This window comes from Colossoma macropomum, unplaced genomic scaffold, assembly GCF_904425465.1.
Source record: "Colossoma macropomum unplaced genomic scaffold, Colossoma_macropomum, whole genome shotgun sequence".
NCBI lineage: Eukaryota > Metazoa > Chordata > Actinopteri > Characiformes > Serrasalmidae > Colossoma > Colossoma macropomum.
This window is the reverse complement of record NW_023494799.1, coordinates 29,403,831-29,426,954: the sequence shown is the minus strand read 5'-3', so window position 1 is coordinate 29,426,954 and position 23,124 is coordinate 29,403,831. Positions and strand designations below refer to the sequence as shown.

At 41.3% G+C, this 23,124-nt stretch overlaps 1 protein-coding gene across 1 annotated transcript in view; it reads left to right on the top strand.

Annotated features, from left to right (window-relative positions):
• The first annotated feature begins 164 nt into the window (after window positions 1-164).
• Window positions 165-23,124, top strand: part of tle2a (TLE family member 2, transcriptional corepressor a) — a 55,613-nt gene continuing 32,653 nt past the window's right edge. The window contains exons 1-2 of the mRNA XM_036586343.1: window positions 165-1,104; window positions 11,471-11,634. Coding sequence (XP_036442236.1) covers window positions 1,081-1,104; window positions 11,471-11,634 — 188 coding nt within the window. The 5' untranslated portion in view covers window positions 165-1,080. The remainder of the gene's footprint in view (window positions 1,105-11,470; window positions 11,635-23,124) is intronic.

Genomic DNA, 23,124 nt, shown 5'->3' with positions numbered 1-23,124 from the left:
CGATTGGCTGCCTGCTTCGAATGTTGATTGTGGCTGGGTCAAACCCCACGTGGAGATTTCATTCAATCATTGAACAATTCCACTGCGCCCGGTTTTCTATTGAAATTCTACACGTTCCCGTGTAGAAAATGTGAAAATCCAAAGGGGACACAAAACCTATAGAGGCGTTTTTGGAGCGGAGCGTATATGTAATTGACCAACATCGAAAAAAGAGTTATCGCAAGAAACAAAAACAAAAGGAAAGCTGTTAAATTTAATAAAGAGCAAATCACTTTTTTAGGATCTTATATGGCGGCAGTTGCTAACTTTTGAAAAAAAAATAAACGTTCAACGCTAAAAATGTGCGTTTGGGATTTTTTAATGCACAATTGCTATAGTGAAAAATTGAGCATTTAGATTGGCAGAAACCCCCTCCTCCACACACACACGCTGCGGGAGGGATTTCTCACAAGAAAAGAACTTGAAATGTCCCATTGAAAAGCAGTGGAGGTTCAGCAAAGGAAGGAGAGGGGGAGAGAGAGAGAGAGAAGAGAAGGGGAAAGGAAGGCTGTGTGAAAGGACTGGGACAGCGGGCGAGACAAAAGAGGCTGCGGCGGCTGCGTTGAGTGTCGTGTCCGCCTCGGGAGCTCGATAACTAGCCTAGCCGCCTCTCTGTTTTACCCCCCCATTCTTCCTCTTCTTCTTCATTTTTGACTGCAAAACATATCAGGGCGGTGGGGGGAAAGCGCTGAGAGCCGAGCGCCTGCTTTTTCTCCTCTTCTTCGAAGTTCCGACGTGAAGCAAGAGTCGAAACCGAGACTGGGAGCATCTTAGAGCTACATATTGTTGCTCCGCTCTCCTCTTTCTTTCCTGTGGGGTTGGCGATAAACCAGAACAAAGGGAGTCTTGAGGTGGGAATGAGGCGAGCCGAGACTAGCTAGCTTTAGCCTTCCACTGAAACGAGGCCAAATGCACTTCTGAGATCCACAATAGGCTCAAACTCTCTCTTTACTGCAGCAGCAGCCTCAGAAAACAGCTACAACAACAACACTGGAAGAAGGAGAAGAGCGCTGAAACACGACGAACCGTCACCCACAAACAATGTTTCCTCAGAACCGACCCACGGTAAGTTGCTCCACTTTACGACAAAAAAGCCTCTTTATTGTAGCTCAGCCTGCTCTCCTGAAGCTCTTTGTGGACACCCTTTGTCTGTTTTCTGAGGTATGGACGTTCCCTTGGATTTGGAAACTAACGCTAGCTTTGGGGTCAGCGCCTTGGGACCAAAGTCAAACTCAGCCGCACAGTCTGCGCCTAAAACAGGCCTTGGCTTGGTTTTAAAGCTCTGCTTGGCCAAATTCAACAATGACTTTGGGTACAAAGTTCTTTGTGCCTCAGGAATGGGGACGGTGTTGGGGTTGTTGTTTGTATGAACTTGGTGTGTTCAGCTGTGGTGGACTGGCTCTAGAGGTTTGGAGGTTTGGGATTGAATATAGGAGGAGTAGCACACTTAGCTTTGAGTTGCTTTTGTTTTTAGCTTGTTAGCCTCAGTGCTGCATTTTAAATGGACGAAATGTAAGACATTAATGTCTGTATGTGTGTGCAGTATGAGTTTCACAGGTCCTCAGGCCTTTGGTGAGCATCAAATACCAGTTTTGCAGTGAAAACAACTGGCCAAACCTTGGAAACCTTAGAAGAACAAGACCCTTTCAATATGCAGTGTTTATTGTCCTCTCAAAACAGACTTGCATATGTATGCACAGCTTGTAGGAAGATTATTAAGAAGATGAAAATCGTGTTTACATAGTCCTATTAAAAAAAAAACAAAACCCTACAGTTAATACACTGATGGTTCAAGAAATGAGAGCCTCTTTGAGATCACCATAGACAATCCACCCTTCCCCCCAGTCTCCCTAAGCACCTACTCATGGAGTTCTCCATCCTTCATCTCCTAAGGGATGGAAATGAGATTCCTCTAGGGAGTGGGATCCTCTGATGTGAAGGAAGATGCACCAGGGGCTTGACTGACTCCCTCCAGTTCTTCCTCCTTCTCTCACACCTTTGGCTGAACTAATCATTTCCATGGTTTTTGCTGAAATCCGAATATAATCTAATCCTCAGCCACCTTAGACACAGATAGAGAAGGCTGGTTCAGCCATCACTTATCCAGGAGCTTCAGTCTGTTTAGGAAGGAGTGAGCAGCCAAGCCTTGCACTGATGACTGGTATCAGTATTGTAGCATATCCTTTCTCTACCTCTTGCAGTTAATGTGGATGTCATGGCAAAATACTGTTTACATGCATGGTATACTCAGACCATTCAGCATGACTAGGCCTAAATGATGTCATTGACTCCATTTGTGATTTAGTCCCTGAGGTCCCGTCACTCATTGTAAACATGCACTTTATAGTTTTTCATGGTATACTTTATATTAATTAGCTGTTGTCTAACTTGCAGTGAGGTTAAAGACTTACTTGTTTCAACTGAGCAAGTTTACGATTAAATAAATCTAATCCAAAAAATGTGCAGACACTCTTTTGAAGCATATCTTTAGTGTAATATTCACTTATGTTGCTGAATGAAGCTGTAAAACTGTGATTAAAGTATAAGTTACATCCAGCGTCTTACAACCTCCCTGAACATCAACAACCAGGGATCACTGAGTCGAGGACAATGACCTAAATGTTTATTTACAAAAGCTGTCATTTAAGCCTGGTTTCTCTGGACTTGCTTCTGGAGATCGAGTCTCCTGCGGAGTTTTAGTTGAGAGAGATTCTAATCAAACACACCTTGTGCTGTTATGCCGAACCTCCCAAAGACCTTGTTTAGCTGGATCAGATGTAGTTGATTATGATTATGGGCCACAGGAGGGGAACACTCCTGGAACAGGGTGGAAGACCTGTGATAAGAACTCATCTAAGCTATTTATTTAGGTTATATATGAGCGCTCAGAGGAAAGCTGGAGGAAGTGAGCAGCTTCCTCAAGTTCTTCTGCTTGGATGTTGCTCCTTATGCTAAGCATTCTGGGTTTACACTCTGAGAAAGAAAAACAAACAAAGTTGGTTAGTCGTTAGTCATGCTGAATAAGGAAAAGTTGAAGTGCTTTTATTTACATAGAAATAAAAGCTTTATAGTACTCCAAGATGATACTTTTGGCTATTGTGACAGAATGCAGTACAATACAGGAAGTGTAGGGGGCAGCAGAGTTTGGTTGTGCCTTAAAAGAGGGATGTGCGCTTGTACAGATGAAACTTTGGTGGCTCTGACTGGGGTAAAGTACGAAGTACAGCTTAATAATATGAAAGTACAGCCTGAAATGAATCACAATGATTAGGCGAGCAATCAAATAAGTCAGTCGATTGAGATTGAGAATGCATTCCACCAACACCAGTTTGCCAAGGATCTTCTGCAGCAAAGTGGGATTCTTCAGCATCACTGCCGCATTCAACTCTCGGGAATGTCCTTGGGCGGCTTATTCATGGCCATCCCTTTTTATGGTTTGGCAGTTATGGTTTTGACCTTGATTTGGGATCCAGATCCATGCAGGTGTAGGTGATGTTTACACCAGTCCTGGAAAAAGTTGCAGCTCCATACAATCTCTAGAACGGAAGGAACAAATAGTCTCGAGGTTACCTTCTAAAGAAAGGCACCTACAGCAATTAACACAGCTGACAAGCCAGCCGTCCGGCATTGCTAATGTATCCTGACAGCGGTGGAAATTTGCATAACGAGCTTGCGGAGACTGGAGAGAAAAGATGTGAGGCACTAATGAAACAGGTGCCTGGCACACCCTCCCCACCCCTCCTCCCCCTCTCTGTCTAAGTGAGCGATTACTGGGGCATTCCTTAGAGCTCAGAGCTGCTGGAGCCTGGGATCAATAAAATAAGGCCGTGCCTGGGTCAGATTCCTGGGGTGGTGCTTTAATATGCAAATAACCGGTGGTTGTTGACACTGTATTTGAATGATTTATAGGGTCTTGAACTTCAAACGCTTTATGTAGGGACACCATGTTGTGTGTTTCTGTGGGTTTCTGGTTTGTGCAGCGTTTTGAGTATTACACCTTCAGGATAAAGGAAGGAGTTCTTCTTCAGATCCTTCTTCAGTTGTTCCTCAGATGCTGCTCCTCATATCCGTGCTCTGAGGTGGTCTCGTTTGAACCTGACTACATGCTAACGGTAATGCTAACGATTTATTTTCCGGGAAAACGTGATTATAATTAGTAGGCTGACTCCACAGGGCATCTCGTGGTAAGGCTGCCACGGAGGCTCATGTAACGGATGATGTCACTGGCTGCATGTGAAAGTCTCTTATTAGATTTGTGTACCATCGCCTCTACCCCCAACGCCCCCCTCATGTCGTCATCATATATGATTATTACAAATAAAGGGATCTTTTAGCTTCTGTCATTTCTCTTAAGGCCTCTAGTTAGTGGGTGAGACATCGGTTATCTTCAGTAAATTGTGTTGAAAAACAAAGAAAATAAAGAAACCTCTTTACCAAAGTGTAGCAAACTTGCTGACAAGTTTGGGAATCGTGGTCAGCATGGCCTACCACAGAAGCCCCCAGGCTTTACACTGTTTCTCAGGGTGTGTACACAAGGGACCACATTTCTCCTAGTCAGACCTCAGACAAAATGAAAGGAACTGTGGTTTGGAACCCTGTGGAGATGAAAACAGCAGTTTCAGGGGGCTGCGTGTGTGTGCACTTCTGTGCTCTTGCTCCTTTTCACTGTCTTTGTTGGTGGACAGAAGTATTTGTGAGGTTATTAGGATGACTTACAATGTAAATAAACAGTGCTTACAGAGAGGAGCGCTCTCAGGCTTCCTGAGATTTCCAGTCTAAATACATATCAAAAAGAATGTGGATATAGTTGCATTTGTGTTTGGGGTTGGGGTGTGTGTGTGTGTGTGTGTGTGTGTGTGTGTGTGTGTGTGTAATTTTGGTCTGTTGCTGAAAACCCGATGTTTTTTGTGTACATACCTTCCCGAGGCTGATACCAATACATAAATATTAAACAATTTCACAATGTAAAAATTGGGACAAAATCTGTCTAGATTAGCATTATGGTGTTACATGACATCTGTTTTTGTCTTGTAGGGTTACATATGCAGTAGAAAGAATAAAATACAAACATTTTGGCACAGCTGCCCAGTGGTAATGAGTAAATTATAACAATAAATGAGTAATCAAATTTGCTTAGAAACTTCAGCCACGTCTAAACAACTGCCGATACTGAGATGATTACGGTTTCCTTTGGCGTCCTAACAGCTGGCCTGTAGCTATAGTCCAATGTCTGTCCAATGGTAATCTTTACCTGTATGAACTGACCTTTCTGAGGATACTGCTGCTGCACAGACTCAAACTATTTAATTATAACCATTGCTTCACCTGTTTTTCCTTTTTGCTGTCTGGTGTCAACCAAAGGAGGATGGGGTCCCCTTTTGAGTCTTGGTTCCTCTCAAGGTTTCTTCCTCTTGTTTTTAGGGAGTTTTTCCTTGCCACTAGCAATGCTCATGGGGGTTCGGACCTGGATTTTTCTGTAAAGCTGCTTTTTGACAAAGCCTGTTATAAAAAGGGCTATATAAATAAACTTTGACTTGATTTGACTAGTTAGCTGTAATACAGGGAGTGCTATACTGTGAGATAATACAACTAGTGTGCTACAGTTGGAGGTGTGAGGCCTCAGTCTCATGAAACAATAATGACACTGTTTATTTATATTGCATGAAATAAGATATTTGTATTAAGGGATCTGTATGATAGTAGCTTTTGCTTGATTGGAGGTGTAAAAGGTTGATTTTTAAAACCCCCCAAAAAAGAGTCTCAGAGTTTCACTATCTCCCAATACTGATGTTCATCGAATCCCTCTCAATTAGATTGCCAGGACAGAACTAACTGTGGCGTATTGAGGGATAAAGCAAAGACTATTTTGGGCATCATTTCCATTTAAAGACCCATGCTGCTGGATTTATCACAGCTTTAAGTCTTTGCTGCCCCAGGGCGGCTTTCTAGAGCTTTCTACGCTGACCCAGCTACCACTCTGAAGGTGGGGAGGTTTAATGGGCCCAGGTGACAGTCATCCATGCAGGTTACAGTGCCTCAAACTCTTGGAAAGTGACCAAGAAATGGGTGACCAGACAGATTTTCAGATGTTACTGAAAATGAGCTAGACATCCTGTGTAGACCTACTGCAAAAACTATTCATCCAGAATGGTTGGTTATGGTGTATCAGTGGACTCAGTTAGAACTAATTAGTTAATTAGTATTTTATAACATTGATATGTTTGCTTAAAAGTGATGTTCATATGATGCCAATAATCATTCAGATGACAGATTACGCTAGACTACAGTAAGTGTTGAGGGTATACTTGGGATCAGTATAGGGCTGTTTGGATATTGGAAGGAAAAAAAAAAAGTCCTGTAACAAATCTAGCCTGAAACAGCACCACTCACACTTGAGGTTAGAAAATAGTCAATGCAATATCACTATTTATCATTATCATCATAATTTGTTACATAACATAATGCACTGATCTGATATGCTGAATTGGGATCGGCACTGGTAGGGACAACAAATCAGATGTTGGCCAGATGTGACTGATCCACTATTGATACTGTTTCTTAGATACAGTTGAAATGGGAAAAGTGCAATTCCAAAATGTGATACACATCAAGTTCTTGCTCAGTGTTTTTATTAATGGAACTGAATGTTCTACATATGGCTAATAATTGAGTGATTACATTACAGTCAAACTTTGAGATGAAACGAGTGTTTCTTTGCAAACATTAAGTTTATTTTAAAAATGCTTTATTACCAAAATGTCAATAAAATTGTCAAAAAAAATCAATAAAAAAATCATGTTTTGTAATGGACTCGTTAGTTATAGCAGCATATTTTATTTATATATATATATATATATATATATATATAAGATAAAATATTGGTATTCAAGTATTGGTATCAGGAGAGAAGTCTCAGTGGATCCATGATTACATAAAGTGCTTTTTGAACATATCATGGACATCGTCAGTACTTAAACACTGAAAGACTGCATGTTTCATTGCAAAGAGAGCATAATTTGTCCTGTTCAACTGGATTTCGTTCTGTAAGTGAAAAATAAAATAGGATTGTGTTCAAATTCAGCAGTATTTTTTTGCTGTTTCTTTTATTGGCTGTTCCAACTTATCAGACCTTTACAAAAACAAAAATTCATGATGCTTAGTGTTTATCATAAAAATATTTTGAAGTACAGTGATATATTTTTGCCATATCAGTTTTCCACTATGTTGTGGAGTGCTTGAGTAATTTGAGCACATTGGCCGCCTTTTAGATGCTCATCTTAAGTGAAGTGCTTCAATTAAAAATAGCTAATCTCAACTAATACTCAAGGTTTCGGTAACTATCGGAAAATTAAACGTGGTATTGTGTCATCTCTAAGAGAAATGGCCTCTATTGGAAATGGCTGAACATATACTGCTTTTCTTAGACACTGAAATCAAATAATAGCCAGCGGATTAATCGATCTTAGAAATAATTGTTACTTGCTGCTCCATCCTCAGTACTGACCAACATTCCCAGTAGTCTTCGAGAAGCTCCAGACTATTAAATGCCACTCCACTCTCCAGCCTTTCAGTAAAAGGCCCACAGTCCTTTTCCGGAAGTCTCTTTGCACCTGTGCTCGGAGGCACACAATAGGAGGTAAATATCAGAAAGGGAGAGAAGGGGGGGTGTGGAGATAAAGAGGAAGAAGGGAACAGAGCCAAGTGTCATCCTCCCTCCCTTCCTGTCTCTTTCCATCCTTCTCATCCTCGTCTCTCTCTTTGCCGTCAAATGGCCTTCCTCCTCTTGTTCCTCGGGCTCCTTTCTTTGGGCTGGGAGGAGTAATTGATGTGTGTGTGCGCTCCCTGCTAGGCTGGAGCTGTGTGAGCCCAGGCATCTGGATGGCAGATTGAATTGCAGGGTTGGAGAGAGAAGCTCGTTATGGGCTCTAACAATGCACCGTCCCTCTCCTGAGCCCCAGCCGAGGGGCTCCATCCCACATCCCCCATACCCCCCCCCCACCAAGGTCCCGTCCCACACCTCCCCCCCGATCATTGCTCCCAAACTCCCCCAACCCAACTAACACCTCAACACCTATCTCAATGACCCACCAAGACATCTACTCTAACATGACCCACCAAGACATTTGCTTCTTTAGTTTTGCACTGAAGGTACAAAGCTTATGTAGCTAACAAGTAATAGAAGCCTGAATCATCAAACATTTGCCAAAAAAGTTTTCATCTTTTCAGCGGCCAAAATTTTGAGGTCTTTTGTATTTTCTGCACTTTTGTCAGTTGTTAGAAATAAGTGTTAGTACTGTAACGCCTCTCAATTCATCATTTGTTTGATTTGATATGGTGGTGTCTCAATTTGGTAAATTTTTTTGATACAGTAGCAATATGGAGACCCTAAAAATCTGCCTTAGTTTGATATGTTGATGTTTCCATTTTCAGGTTATTACAGCGTTCAGCGCTATAAAAGTATATGTTATAATTATTTGCTAGTTTTAAGCTAATATGTTAGCCCCAAGCTGCTATACACTTATGATTTAAGGTGCTTTTCCTAGCTTCTTTTGATTTTGATGTAAACAGGAAGTTATGTTTTCAGAGGAAATGTTTCCTGTGTGAGGTTGTTTTATTTTTTTAGTACTAAATAGTTTGTCATAAGCATGTCTTATTGTTAGTCACAAGCTTCCATTACTTGTTAGCTAGATTAGCATCATGACTCTAGTTCAAAACCAAAGAAGCAAACGTGTCTCGGCTGGTTAACTACATTTGGATTAGAGGGAAAACTATCAATTAGATTTTTTCCAAACTATTACTTCAACTCTCTGCCGTTCACTGACCAAAGTGTATCATAAAAGCTCGTGAACCCTGTTATGAGCATTTAACGTTAGTTGAATGTGCCATACTGTAACGTTACTTTGGCGCGAAGTTGAATTTTGACGTTCATGACTGAACCTCATGTGACGTTCATGACTGTCGTTTGGTCGCGTTCCGCTTAATTGCGTCCTCTTGACAGTCTCTCTCTTCTTCGGCTCATTAAAAGAAGAAACATCTCGTGCGAACAAAAACACTCCCCAGCAGCGTTCAGGAGCAGGCGAGAGGGCCTCTGTTAACAGAGACGCAGTGAGACAGACAGACGGACAGGCCTTACAGTGATGCAGAGAGGCTTTTGTCTGCCTGTCTGTCTGCATTACCCTGAGGCTGGGGTCCTAATTGCTGTGGCTGGCAGGGATCAGGCAGCCTAGTGGGAGTGGATCCCTCATGGGGTCTCCTTTCTTGCGCCCCCTTCTAATCCGTGCTTAATTTTAAGCAAATGTCTTAATTTGAACGGAGGCTCTGGTTTCCCCCCCCCATTCTTTCTTGGATGCACACATCCAGACACACACACTCACATACATGCATGCTTGCGCACACACACATCTGTCTCTAATGCTTTATCCCCTAACAATGGTCCCTGTGTCAGAACATCCCCCCCCACATCATTAGAGCTCTTGGTGGGGAGCTTGTCTTTCATCTATGTCCTTCAGTCTTGTCTTGTACACAGTATATGTGTACACACATGCATACACTCCTCACTGTACTGTTTTTCTGGTTAATAAATCTGTTCCAGGTTGAACGCGAAGGCATACAGAATAACTGAGTTGAGGTTTGCATTTTGGAATCGGATACAATAAAAATGCCCCAAACCTTTTTCTGTTTGGTGGACATTTGTCCAGGGTTTCCCTTCTTTTAGATGTTAGTTGTGTTTATGTGAACTCCGTACACCAAATTCTTTGTTATTCTGAAGGCGTTTTTACACCGGCCAGTGCGTTATGGTATAGTTACAAACCTGTGACCACTCATTTTGTTGTCAGGTGAGCCATACCAGACCGGAGTACCTGTGCTCAGGTACTCAGCACTGTTCACCCCTTAAAATCCTAGGATTATTACATACTAAGGCTTATTATTCAGTAACTACAGGGACTTCAGTGCAAACTGGCTGAGCTATTCTTAGGTTATAGAAGTGGGTAATAATACTTTGGGCCCACTGGCGAGCCTCGGCCATTTGAGGTGTTAATTATTCTTTTTGCCAGAGTGTTGAGTGTACTAAACTAGGTTGTGTGGGCGGAGCTAGAAAAAATGCAGATGACAGATTTGTTAACCTGAATTGTTACACATTGACATATAGGCCTAAAGATTTTTTAAATAAATAAAAATGAAACACTATCTGACCTCCATTGCTGTCTGTGATGCTACACATTAAACCTAAGACCAAGTAAAAGCTAAATCGGAGTTTGAAGCTCTGAATCATGTCAAGAAATCAAATCATGTGACCACCACACAACTTCCAGAGAACTCTGTCTATTTCATGGTTCTATTATGCGATAGTAAATGGATACAGGTGTTCGACCTGCATACAGGGTTCAGGTTAGTAACTGCACTGTGCCATACGAAGCTGCCCACTTGAAAAACTGGCCTTTACTACAGCATGTATGAGTTATATAAGAAACTGTTCTGTTTATTGCCTCATTTACATGCATGCCACAATAGTCTAACTTAACATGTTCATTTGGGTGTCGTGAAGCTGTCATCACACATATGGTTAGCGTGAGAGCAGGCGCCTAATCTTTTATCACTGTTTACTACTACTGTGTACAAGATAATGCATGTATGTGCATGTAGTGTTCTGAAAGTTTTTACTGGTTATGCATTTTGGGGGTTTCTGTTTTTTCTCTGTCTTTTGAAAACTATCTCCCTGATTTGTATAATGGCACAACAGTCTCCATGATTTTCTGGATGGTTTTTGGTTTCACCTACGCCTATCCCTGGGCTGGATGGTGGACCCTTGGTACTCTAGATAGCACACTGAATATGAAAGTATAGCATGGCATCTTTTACAATGAGCTGTGAAGGCACTCAAACCAGTAACACGCTAAAATAGCTGGACCAATGTGACAGTAGAGTGAAACCACAGCTACTACTACTATATATCTAAAAAAAAATCTCTGGTAAGGCTGCAGTTTGATTGACTGAAGTTCTGGTGTTTCAAATATCCTTTTGAATATCACAGTATACCTTATTACTGAACTTCAGCATGTCTACCTGCCAGTCAGGGGACTGATCTAAGCATTAGGCTTAGATTGAGTAAGAATTTGGTCGTGACATTTGTGCTGTTAACACAGTCATATTTTAATTGGACTGGCAGTCTTAGGCTAAAATTGAGCCTCTTGTCTGCATAAAACCGATATTGACTCTAAACCTCCTGGTTCACAAGTAGTCCTGGAATTCCCCACTTTGGTATTTTCCCTGCACCGTCATACCCACTTCACTTGATGAAGTGCTTATTAATGAGCTGTTTAGCTGGATCAGTTGTGTAAAACATGTTCTAAATGTACTGCTGTTCTACACTTATTGGCCATCATGCTGTCTCCCCGACATCAGTCTAACTTCAGTTGTACTTTTCTCACAGGCACCTCTTCAGCCACCCCCTGGGTCCTCAGCCTCAGCTGCAGCAGCTGCGGCGGCGGCGGCGGCTGCGGCGTCCGGGACGGCCCAGTCTCTGAAGCTCACCTACCCTGAGACGCTGGACCGCATCAAAGAGGAGTTTCAGTTCCTGCAGACCCAGTACCACAGGTTCTGCTCTAACATGACCTTTTGATCTCTTATGTTTCTCTCTTACATGTGTGTTGTTCACATTGTGGAAACTTTATGGTGGTTCGTGGTGATGTCATGCATTCTGAAGACAAAAACATGAGGTGCACTTTTTTCCTTGGGCATTCATGCTGTATTTGAACGCTGCTTTTGACTGCGAGTCTCTCCGTTGCTAAGCAGCAGCAGTGTTGTAACTGTTAGTCAGCTGTGATAGCAGGCTGTCATTTTGATATGTACAATTTTGTCTAATTCAATCATTGAGAGGTTCATTGTAGAGAAGCTTATTGCCTTAGACTTCTTTACAGTGGTTGTGATGGGGGTCATAATGTTTACAATGCAAATAAAGCCATTTTGTTAAATATCTAAAACTATCAGTGAACCTACACCGAGTTTTTATATGTAACGTTCGTAATGCTAAAATCTACTAAAAAGTTTTCTCTGAGTCCTGTTTGCCTTACAGCGCTGTGCATGTACCTCTCCTCCATGAATGCATTTTAAAAAGGTGGTTTAAGGCCGAAATCTTATCTCAAAACTCTTCTGAAACAATGGCCCAATCCCATTTCACCCCTTGCTCATACCACTTAGCCCTTAGCCCTCCATTTTGCGCGTTCACGCCTAGGGGTAGGGTGTTCCGATTTTTGTTGAGATAGAGGGGTAGGACGAAGTCTTAGGGCTACATGGCCCTCCAAACTGGGTTTTTTTCAGAGGCACACTCCAAACGGATTGTTATGAGAGAAAAAAAAAAAAGAAAAACCAGCAAGATGGTTGCGCGAGCGACCAAAGAATCAAATGTAAGTATTTTCTCAGTTAAAAAATTATGATAATCATTATATTATCTTAGTTTAATGTCGTTTCAGTGTATTATGGTCCTTTTCTTTATAACAAGCATTAAAAATTGCTAACAGTATGCTGATGTCTTGGTAGCTGAATTTCCTGTTCTACCTTAAATAGTCCAGCAGTGCTGATGCCTGAAGCACCAGAATGTAACTGCTGCTAGATTTAAGATGGAACAGGAAAATTCACACGAAGAGCTGTCGAATATCTGACTTTAGCTTCATATCACAGAAGAATTAAGGGTGGCTGATAATAAATAATTGTCGCAACCCCCCCCCCCCTTTGAAAGCATATGATGCCCTAAATGTAACTAAAGCCCAGCAGTGATGTTGCTGAACTTTACCCTCCTCTGCTATCACTGCAGACTGGCAGGCCTGTTATCACTGCTATCACTGCAGACTACAGAGCACCGCTAGTAGTCTGTTAAAGTAATTCTGTTTTTGTTTGAGGGTCCCATTTCGTAGAGGAATATTTCTCCGTTCCAAGGGTCAAGGTGACACTCGAAAACAAGGGGTAGGGGGAAAAGTAAGAAATGGGTTGGGCCAATATCTTAGGCTTCAGGCAGCATATTCATAACTATTTTAATTAATAACTTGGTAAAGTAGCTCTTAGAGGAGTGAAACTCTCCAGGTGTTTGGTTCCTGTCTTCACCACTGTGAACAGTTCTGACCTATAAATTTCTCTGGAACTCTGCTCTAAATGACTGGTTACATCTTATCCATTGAATTATACAGATGCTTTGAAAAGTGGAATTCCCCTTAAATTAATAAGTTACTATCAACTAACGTATGTGGTGCTACTAGCAAAAAACAGACCCCTCTCAGAACTCAGTGTTTCCCAGCCTTGGTCCTGGAGGCACCCTGCCCTGCATGTTTTAATGTTGTCACTGCTCCCAAAACACCTGATTCAACTAATCAGCTTGTTAAGAACGCCTTACTAAGTTGCAGTGGATGTGTTAAATCAGGGAAAGCGCTACAAAGTGCAGGGCAGTGTGCCTTCAGTACCAGGGTTGGTAGTATAAACAAACACGAGACGCCCCGCACACAAAAACAGCTGAACTCATCTCTTCCATGAAAAACAGTGGGAGATGAGAGCACAAAAAAAACCACACTGTTTTTTTGACCGCCCCAAAATGGCGGTGCTGTGTATGCGGCATCAATGTATGTGTATCTATAATCAATACTATCTACAGCCAGAAGCATGAGGTGCGTTTAAATTCGGTGGCGCTGAACGTTTGTGGCAAACTTTTTTCTCTAATGAGCAGTTAAATTGAAATTCTCCCACACTTTTTGTTCTGGAGGCTGCCATCGTGCTTTTACTCTCCACTAAGTGTCAAAACATTCCTGGATAGAGTGAGAAACGGGCGCAATGACGTCACCAACTAATCGACTATTAAAGTAGTTGCCAACTATTTTGGTCATCGATTTTAGTCGACCAAGTCGATTAATCGTTGCACCCCTACTATCAAGATGCATTTAAAATAAAAAGTAAGTACGCCCAGTTTTGTACTGGCTTACTATGTGCATGAATGAGTAGTATTACTGTTGTTTTATATTTTTATTCTTATTAGTGGGATTATAGATGACATTGATCAGTCTTGGTAACTGCAAATCATGCTTTTTTTAAGGTTATTAAACATTTACGCTCAAATTTACTGTTCATATTACTCTCGTTATTGTTTGCTATCCAGTTTTGACCAGAGGAGGTCCTCTCTTTGCTTCCTCTCGAGGTTTCTTCTTCTTGCTCTTAGGCAGTTTTTGCCCTTGGCTTGTTCACAGGGGCTCGAACCAGGTTTTTTCTGTAAAGCTGTTTTGCAACAATGCTTTCTTTAAAAAGTGCTATATAAATAAACCTTGACTTGATTTGATTTTAACACACTCCTGCCAGGCGTGAGTTTGACTGCATAGATACACCAAAGATGAAATTGATCAATCACAAAACTGTCTATCAAATTTAATCACAAAACTGCATGAGCACATTTTACGCTTAGATTTCACATGACTCAGGGTAATGTTCTTTACATAACTGAGTATTTTGTTTTTGCTGCTTTTATCCAGAAAGGCATGTTTCCATCAATACTGGCAAGGATGGTAAAGTCTGAGTAACTGATTACAACGGTACCTTGGTTTTGTTTTCATTAGAAAATCTCCAGGATCCCTAGAAACTCTGGGTTTGGTTATATTCATAGATCAAATTTGGTTAGAAGACCTCTGAGGATTCTGATTGGACACCACACTGCTATTAGATTAAATTGCTCTAATCCAGAAAGAGCACATTTCCATGAAGACTGACAAGGTTTGGAAAGAATGGGTCAATATTGAATAAAAATAGTTTATTGGTTTAGGTTTGGTTGGAAGATCTCTGCAGTTTCTAGGAATTGTGGGTTTGGTTTTGTTTGCAAATCTTTGTGATGGGACTCCACACCCCTCAGTCTTACACACACCCACACAAACACCTTTTGATTCTGCAGGCCTGTGGTGGATGTTTGATGTGCGCTCTGAAGCTGAGGAATGTGGCCAGAGCAGACATGACTGGCTGGGATATGTGGGACTGTGCTGGCGTCCCACTCCCCTCCGACCCCCTCCCCCCATCCCCCAGCTCTCTGCCTCCTCTCTCTTGGCACACCTTCACACGCTCGCCGCTTTGAGTCCTCCAGCCAGAGCGGGCAAATCCACCCTCTCCCCAGACTCCCATTGTTGGGGCTCATTTTGCTCCTGCATCGAGAGCTCGGCCAAATAAAATCAAAGGCTCTCTGTCCAAATAGCCGTCCAGCCATGCTAATGGTTGCTGATTTTGCGCATATCTTCCAATGCCGCTTGTGTCAGCCCTCTGTCTGCTCTGTGCCATCAACCAGACTCATGCGCGCGCACACACACACTTTTGAAAAGAACTGATCACTCACACATCCAGAGCATAACTCAATCAATCAAATATTTCAAAGGAATGTTCTCTCCAAGTGTTACGTTTGTTCAGGCTTTTGATTTTGGCCATCGTTCTGCTGTAATTCTACTAGAACACTTAAGTACTATCTTTTGGCCTTGGTTTGTAGCCAAAGCACAAAGATGGAGCAATCAAACTCAATCTGCTGTACATTCTAAGCAGATACTCTCACTAACACGGACTATAAAAAATATTTAAAAATGTAATATGCAGCTGTGATTTGGTTGCTTGGGTGTAGTTCTGCTGTTATCTTTATTTTGATCAAAAACTGATTCAGTTAGAGAAGTAGTTTCAAGGTATCTTGAAACGAGAATGCGCGTCTGGGAACAACTTGTCAAACTTTTGGTGCTGTATTGCAACAAAATCCGCTGCTGCCAAGAGTAACTCCCAGTGGCCGATGGTGACTATTAGAGCTAGGTCTTTAACTCAAGCCATAAATGTCAAAACTCGGTGAAAACACCTCCACTTCTGCTAGCGTCCCTATGGAATGCTAGTAGTTTGGGTTGTGGTGATTCACATGAACTTTTTTAGAGTGAACGCAGGTATTTGAAGCTTCTAAAAGACATTCCTTGTTAGGCTCAAAGCTCGTGACAGACATGTTGAGATGTTTGCCTTGTAGCAGTTTCACAGTGACTCTTTCAGTAGAGGCCTGATGTAGAGTTGCCACCATTGTTTTTCATTTCTAAAAACACAGTAATTAGGTTGCTGCTCATATTCTTAGTATTTAGGACTTCCAGAAGGCCTAGAGTGACGTTCTTTTTCTTCACGAAATTGGTCCCGCCTGATGTTGGAAATCAAAATGTGATTGGTTGACTCCTCTGTCATGTCGTATCTATAATGATGGTTAAGTTAACATGTTTGGACTTCTCTTTGGCTCTTTAAGTCTTAACCAATAGGAGCATTCGTTTAGCTATATCTGCCCAGATACCATAGAGAAAAACATTTCCTGACTGGCCAGTTTTCCGCTGGGCATTTTTAAAATGTAACCCTTTCATTCAAAGCTTAACAATGGAAAAAGAAGGCCTAAAAGGCCCTGAAAGTTCCCTAAAAAGCCCTGATGGCACCCTCTAAAACCCACCCCCCCATTTTTTTTTTATTTCTGTAGTTCATAAGTACAACAAGCTAACCAGATAAATGCTGTTGTTGGCTAACAGACTCTTTCCATTTTTGCCTTGCAAGAGGTAACGTTATTTTTTCTTATTTTTACTTTTTTGTTTATTAACAACCTCATTTCCAGAAAAGTTGGGACGCTGTGCAAAATGTAAATAAAAACAAAATTCAATGAAGTGTAAATCATTTAAACCCTATATTTAATTGAAAATAGTACAAAGACAGCATATCAAATGTTGAAACTGAGAAATTTTATTGGTCTTTGAAAAATATATGCCCATTTTAAATTTGATGCCAACAACATGTTCCAAAAAAGTTGGAGCTAAAGACCACTCAGCTTGTTATCAGTGCACAGTTCAAAAGCCAGTATTCATGGTAGAGGGGGCATTAGTGCACATGGTAGAGGGGGCATTAGTGCACATGGCATGGGTGACGTGCACATCTGTGAAGGCATCATAAATGCTGAACAATATATACATGGCAACTTCCAGACGACATCTTTTTCAGGGAAGGCCTTGCTTATTTCAGCAAGACGATGCCAAACCACATTCTGCATGTATTACAACAGCATGGCTCTGTATTAAGAGTTTCGGTGCTAAACTGGCCTGTCTGCAGTCCAGACCTGTCACCACTGAAAACATTTGCCGCATTATGAATGAAAAATACAACAAAGGAGACCCTGAACCGTTGAGCAGCTGAAATCATATATCAAACAAGAATGGGAAAACATTTCACTTTCACAACTACAGCAGTCGGTCTCCTCAGTTCCCAAACGCTTACAGAGTGTTGTTAATGTTGAGGTGATGAAACATATGCCCCTGTCCCAACATTTTTGGAACGTGTTGTTGGCATCAAATTCAAAATGGGCATATATTTTTCAAAAAACAATAAATTTTCTCACTTTCAACATTTGATATGTTGTCTTTGTACTATTTTCCTTTAAAATATGGTTTAAATGATTTGCAGAGCATTGCATTCTATTTTTATTTATATTCTGCACAGCGTCACAACTTTTTTGGAAATGGGGTTGTATTTCACATATCGTCTTCTCTGCACGTGACACATCTACACTCTTAACTGGAGGTTTTTTGGTGGGATTCATTCATGCTCTTATGTCATTTCCACAAGCTTGTTGTTTGTCAGATGATATTGACAAGTGCACCGTCACCTCATGCTTTTGCTTATTAGACTTTTTTCCTTCTTGGATTGGTTTATTGAAACTTCACACTCGGTTTCCACCCTAATAAATCAACGTTCTGACCCACATTTAGCCCAAAATGTCTCATGGTTGTCCCAGACATTCTTGTTGCGAGATCACACCTGGCAACCAAGACTATGTGGCACCTGGCAGGACTATTATATAAGTTGTATCCAACTAGTTCAATGATAGGGATGCATGTTAAAAATCGGGCCATGATTGGAATCTGACAATTTCTGTTCCAAACAACAATTTGTTTGTTGCAAATTCATGATGTAAATAACATGAACTGAGTCGATGCAGTCACGCTGTATTTGAATGCTGCTGCTGATCCTGTACTTAAAGGTTTTTCTGTAATGTGTGTGACTCATTGAGCTAAATAGCCAAGTGCCTCTTACTTTCACTGTAGCTGTTTATGATTCATGCTGTTTAAATAGGCAACTGTTTATTCATTTATGAATTTAACATGTCAGTTTGGCTAATTAAAGAGCTTGATGTTTGTTATATTGTGACTAAAAATGTACTGAAATGTGCTTGTGTGTTTTAGGTGTTCATTTAGCCCACATGGTGTGAGTTTCAGATTTTAAAAAAGTAGTAAATAATGTAAATATAATTAAAAAAAAAAAATATTTAAAAGCAGTTGCTTGTGACACATATGGAACTTTGAATGATGGCAGTGATGAAGGGAGAGGACCCAAGGAGGGAATAATAGTTTGCTTACTTGAATAAAGTTTTTAGGTTATTCTATTATGTAAATAACTGTTAGTAGCTGCTGTAGTCATGAGGCAATTCTCAATCTCCACTCTCCTTTAGGTCAGACTACCAGATTACCATTGGCCTGCTTTTGGCTTTTCATTTTATCCCCAGCTCCAGTGCCAGCTCACATCGTCTGTGCCGTAACCAAGCCCCCCCGGGGTGTTAATCATGTCCTAAGTAAAACGTGCCCCACACACACTCACACAAGCGCTGGCACTGCCAGATCTCTGCTATACATAGCCTGGCTTAGATTTTAATTTTAACTCTGTTGATTGAGGCCTGAGTCTGATTGTTGGATTAGGGGACAGGAAAGAGACAGAGGTAAAGCGATTTGGTGAGGTGAGCTGGAGGAGTGCTGGGTGTGCTGTGTAGTGATGTAGTGAGGATACAGTAGTGGCACTAGTGCTGTTGCTATTGATTCCTATAGTTGTGGAGTAATCTACAGAAGATTTTGACTATTAATCAAGTAATCAGACTTTTTAAAAAGACCAAACAAAAAATTAACAGTAAAATACCATTGAAAAATGCAAGCTTTTAAAAAGACCTCACTTTAGATCTGTATGGCAATAAGTGTTTATAATTGGGTTTGTCCACCAAACTCTTTTTCTTAGAGTGCGTTTATATCTGTAGTTCAGTTAGCACTGTTCATGCCAGGGATCAAGAGGTGCTACCACACCCAAGAAGTTCTCCCTTATATATTCGATACACCATTAGGAAGCGGAATACAGCAAAACAACAGAAGCAAAAGTGAAGGACCCTGCTAGCACGACCACAGTTTTTGGAATGCTTAAAAAAAATTAGAAACAAAAGTGCAAGTATAATTTAAAATGCATTCATTGCTTTGTATGACCAACCATTTTTCTGTTGCTGAGGGTGTTTGATTTTATTGGCACATACAGCAGAATTTTAGTAAGCATACTTTATAAAAACCTTTTTACTATCCATTTTTTTCTCTTTTCAATTTTGGTTGGATTTGGAGTTTCAGTCTTGGTTTCAGCCAAGAATTTTCATTTTGGTGCCTCTTTAGTCCAGACCAAAGCAGAAAATGATATTGTTGCATTGTGGGTCTAGTTAACTTGGGCCCAGTCCCATTTCACCCCTCGCTCCTACCACTTAGCCCTCCGTTTTGCGGATTCATGCTTAGGGGGAAGGGTGTCCCGATTTTTGTTGAGATAGAGAGGTAGAGCGACGTGTTAGGGCTACAAGGCCCTCCAGACGGAGGTTTTTCAGAGGCACACTCCAAACGGAGTGTTATGAGGGGGGAAAAAAGAAAAACCAGCAAGATGGCTGCACAAGCGACCAAAAAACCTACGAATGTGAGTATTTTCTCTGTTAAAACATTGATAACCATTGTATTATCTTAGTTTAATGTCGTTTAAATGGATTATGGTCCTTTTCTTCATAAAAACATAAAAATCACTAATAGTCTGCTAATGTCTTGGTAGCTAGCCAGCTAAATTACCTGTTCCACCTTAAATAGTCCCGCAGTGCTGACGCCTGAAGCGCCAGAATGTAACTGCTGCTAGATTTAAGGTGGAACGGGAAAATTCGAACAAGAAGCTGGCGAATAGCTGACTTTAGCTTCGTTTTACTGAAGAATTAGAGGTGGGCGATAATAAATAATTATCATATCCCTCTCTTTGAAGGCATATGATTCCCCAAATGTAACTAAAGCCCAGCAGTGAGGTTACTGAACTTTACCCTCCTCTGCTATCACTGCAGACTGGCAGGGTCGCCTACAGAGCAGCGCTGGTAGCGTGTTAAGGAAGAAATGGTTTTTTTTTTTTTATTTGAGGGTCCCATTTCGTAGATTAACTCTGTTCTAATGGGCAAGATGACACTTGAAAACAAGGGGTAAGGGTAATAATAAGAAATTGGATTGGGCCTTACTTTGTAAAGAGAAGTCATATGCAGAAAAAGTCTAAACTGTTTGGGCAGATTTGATGACCTAGCTGAGCGCACATATTTTATGTTTTGTGATCATGTTTTACGTTTTTGTTTGTAATATTCTAAACTGTTAAGTCTCCAAAGGCATAGCGTTGCCATGGCTTTTTCACAACAATTAGCAGAGTAAAATCACTAACACACAGCCTCAAGTGGCCCAACTGCCTTTATAGCCAAAATCTGACTCATGCATGATCTAATCATTGTATGCAGTCATATGTGTGTGTATATGGACTATATTTGGCTCAAGTCATTTCTCACGTGCGTTCTGTACACTTGTGCTTATGTCTACGACCAGTGGACAATAAAATTTGGTAAATATTACTCCTATAACTTCCCGCTATCAGTACCACCTGGTCAGCTCATTGTGAAAACCTGAGGCAGCGCTGCAGACAGTGTGGGAGGAAATAGAAGTGTGGTAATCGATCTGTTGTCAATGCTAGGCTAAAGGCTAATACCAAGATACTGGCTATTTCTTTCATATTTCTGTCTTATGTCCACTGCCTCAAAGACCTACTGCGCTAACTCTGACTGCAACTGACTACGCAATGGGAGATGATAGAAGAACTGCTGCATTTTCATTTTCACTTGAAGTGTGACTAACAGGTTAACATTGGTCTTTATTTCGCTGTCTGTATGTTGCCTTGTGCTGGTGTTAAGATTAGGTTTTCAGCCTGTATACCAGATGAACTGGTAAATCTCTCAGAGCTACCGGCAAGTGTGAACACACCCTTACTGTAAGAGAAAACATTATGACTTTTTTAGAATATGCTTTATCAGGCAAAGTGCCAACTTAGCATTACTGATTCATTGAGAATGTAAATGTTCATTGGTGAGTTTTATATATTCGACCACCTGGTTCATTCCATGAACTAAGGAGAAACCTGAACCACGGCTCTAACTCTAAAACAGAGAACTCTAAAAAGGCCAAGTGGTGTCGCATGCCTCTTGCTGCACATGTTTTTTGCATGTGTGTTTGTATGAGGCCGTCTAATCAGCAGGCACTGAGAGACTACAGACAGGAGGCTCTCATTACTGTAATGATCCTCAGTCGGCCCATCCCTCCACACACACGCACTTTTGGCTTAGAAAGGACTGCACGTGTGTGTGTGTGTGTGTGTGTGTATGTGAATGTACACAGACATACACACTCAGTGCAGAACCCCCCGGAGACTGCTGCATGCTTCCACACGCTTTGGCAGAGTTTCTGTATGTGAAGAAGTGCACGATCTGACGTCTGTATTGTAAAACGTGGAGTTTTTGTGGTTGAGGTTTGGGGTGTGTGTGTGTGTGTGTGTGTGTGTGTGTGTGTGTGTGTGTGTATGTGTGGCCTTGGCACTCCTCTGAGAGCGTGTGTGTTTGGAACACGTGTAAGCAGTGGTTATGTGGAAACATTTTTTTAATGTATGTGTGTGTGTGTGTGAGAGAGAGAGAGAGAGAGAGAGAGAACTGGTGTGGTCTCAGACTTGTTTTCGAGCTGCTCGTGCCTGTAGGCATGGGTGGGACTCTGCGGAATACATTTAGTTGATTTATCAGTGACAGTCATATGCAAAAGTTTGAACACCCTGATCAAAAGACATGTTTTGTTAATTTTTTCCCAAATTTCCCCCTTAATTTTAGTCATATCCAATTCTACCCACTAGTTATTGCCACCCACTAGGAGGGCGAAGGCTGGCACAGGCTTCCTCTGAGACCTGTGAAGCGCCGCTGCATCTTTTCGAACTGCCGCTCACGGCACGTCACTGGACAGCTGAACGTGCTCGGAGGAAAGTGCCAACCGCCAGTTCTGTTACGTCAGCTAACAGATGCCTGCGCTGGCTAGCAGCACGCTGAGTGATGGGTGGAAAAGGAGGGCCATCTTACCCACCCAGAAAGCGAGGCCAACTGTGCTCTCTTGGACATCCTGCCGCAGATGGCTGTCGCATCACCAGGGATGGAGTTTTGTTGATTTTCTAAGTGAAAATAAGTTAACACGTCCTCTACAGGGAACACACTTAAATATGGCGTTTATCTGCTAATTTAATTGCACAGTGTCTATATAGTGTATTAGCTGAGATTTGCTAACATATTGGAAAATTATAAAATGTGCCATAACATTTGCACAGACCATGTTTTATGCATTGTGTTAAATTCAGTATATAAACAGTAATTGTGTATTAAAATGTGCAGTAGTGTGTTCTCTGTAGAGGATGTGTAACTTATTTTCACTTAGAAAATCAACAAAACATGTCATTTGACTAGAGGCACCCAAACTTATGCATATGGCTGTATAGTTTGTGCTTTTGAATGATCCTTTTTTTTTATCCGTAGTCTAATCAGTCATTGTGTAGCTGTGATTTGCTGAAGTTTAGTCACTGATCCTGCAGTGGTTTATGTGCTACTTCTGAAACGCTGAACAGATAGGAAAAAATTTGGAAAGGGTCAATCATTTAATTACATTTGTTTCTGAACAGATCTTTTGTAATGTTCAGAGGTTAATGGGGGTTTTTGTTGTGTATGATCATCTATGCTGTGGATGGGAGTGAGAGGGCCTAATTCAGGGATCGGCAACATGTGGTTTCAAAGCCGCATGCGGCTCTTTTGCTGCCCTGTTGCAGCTCCACAGCAGAATTAGATTTTTAGGTAAAAATAACGTAATCATTCTCTGTAGTAAAATAAAGCTCTGCTGATCGTTCTAATGCTGTATTTAC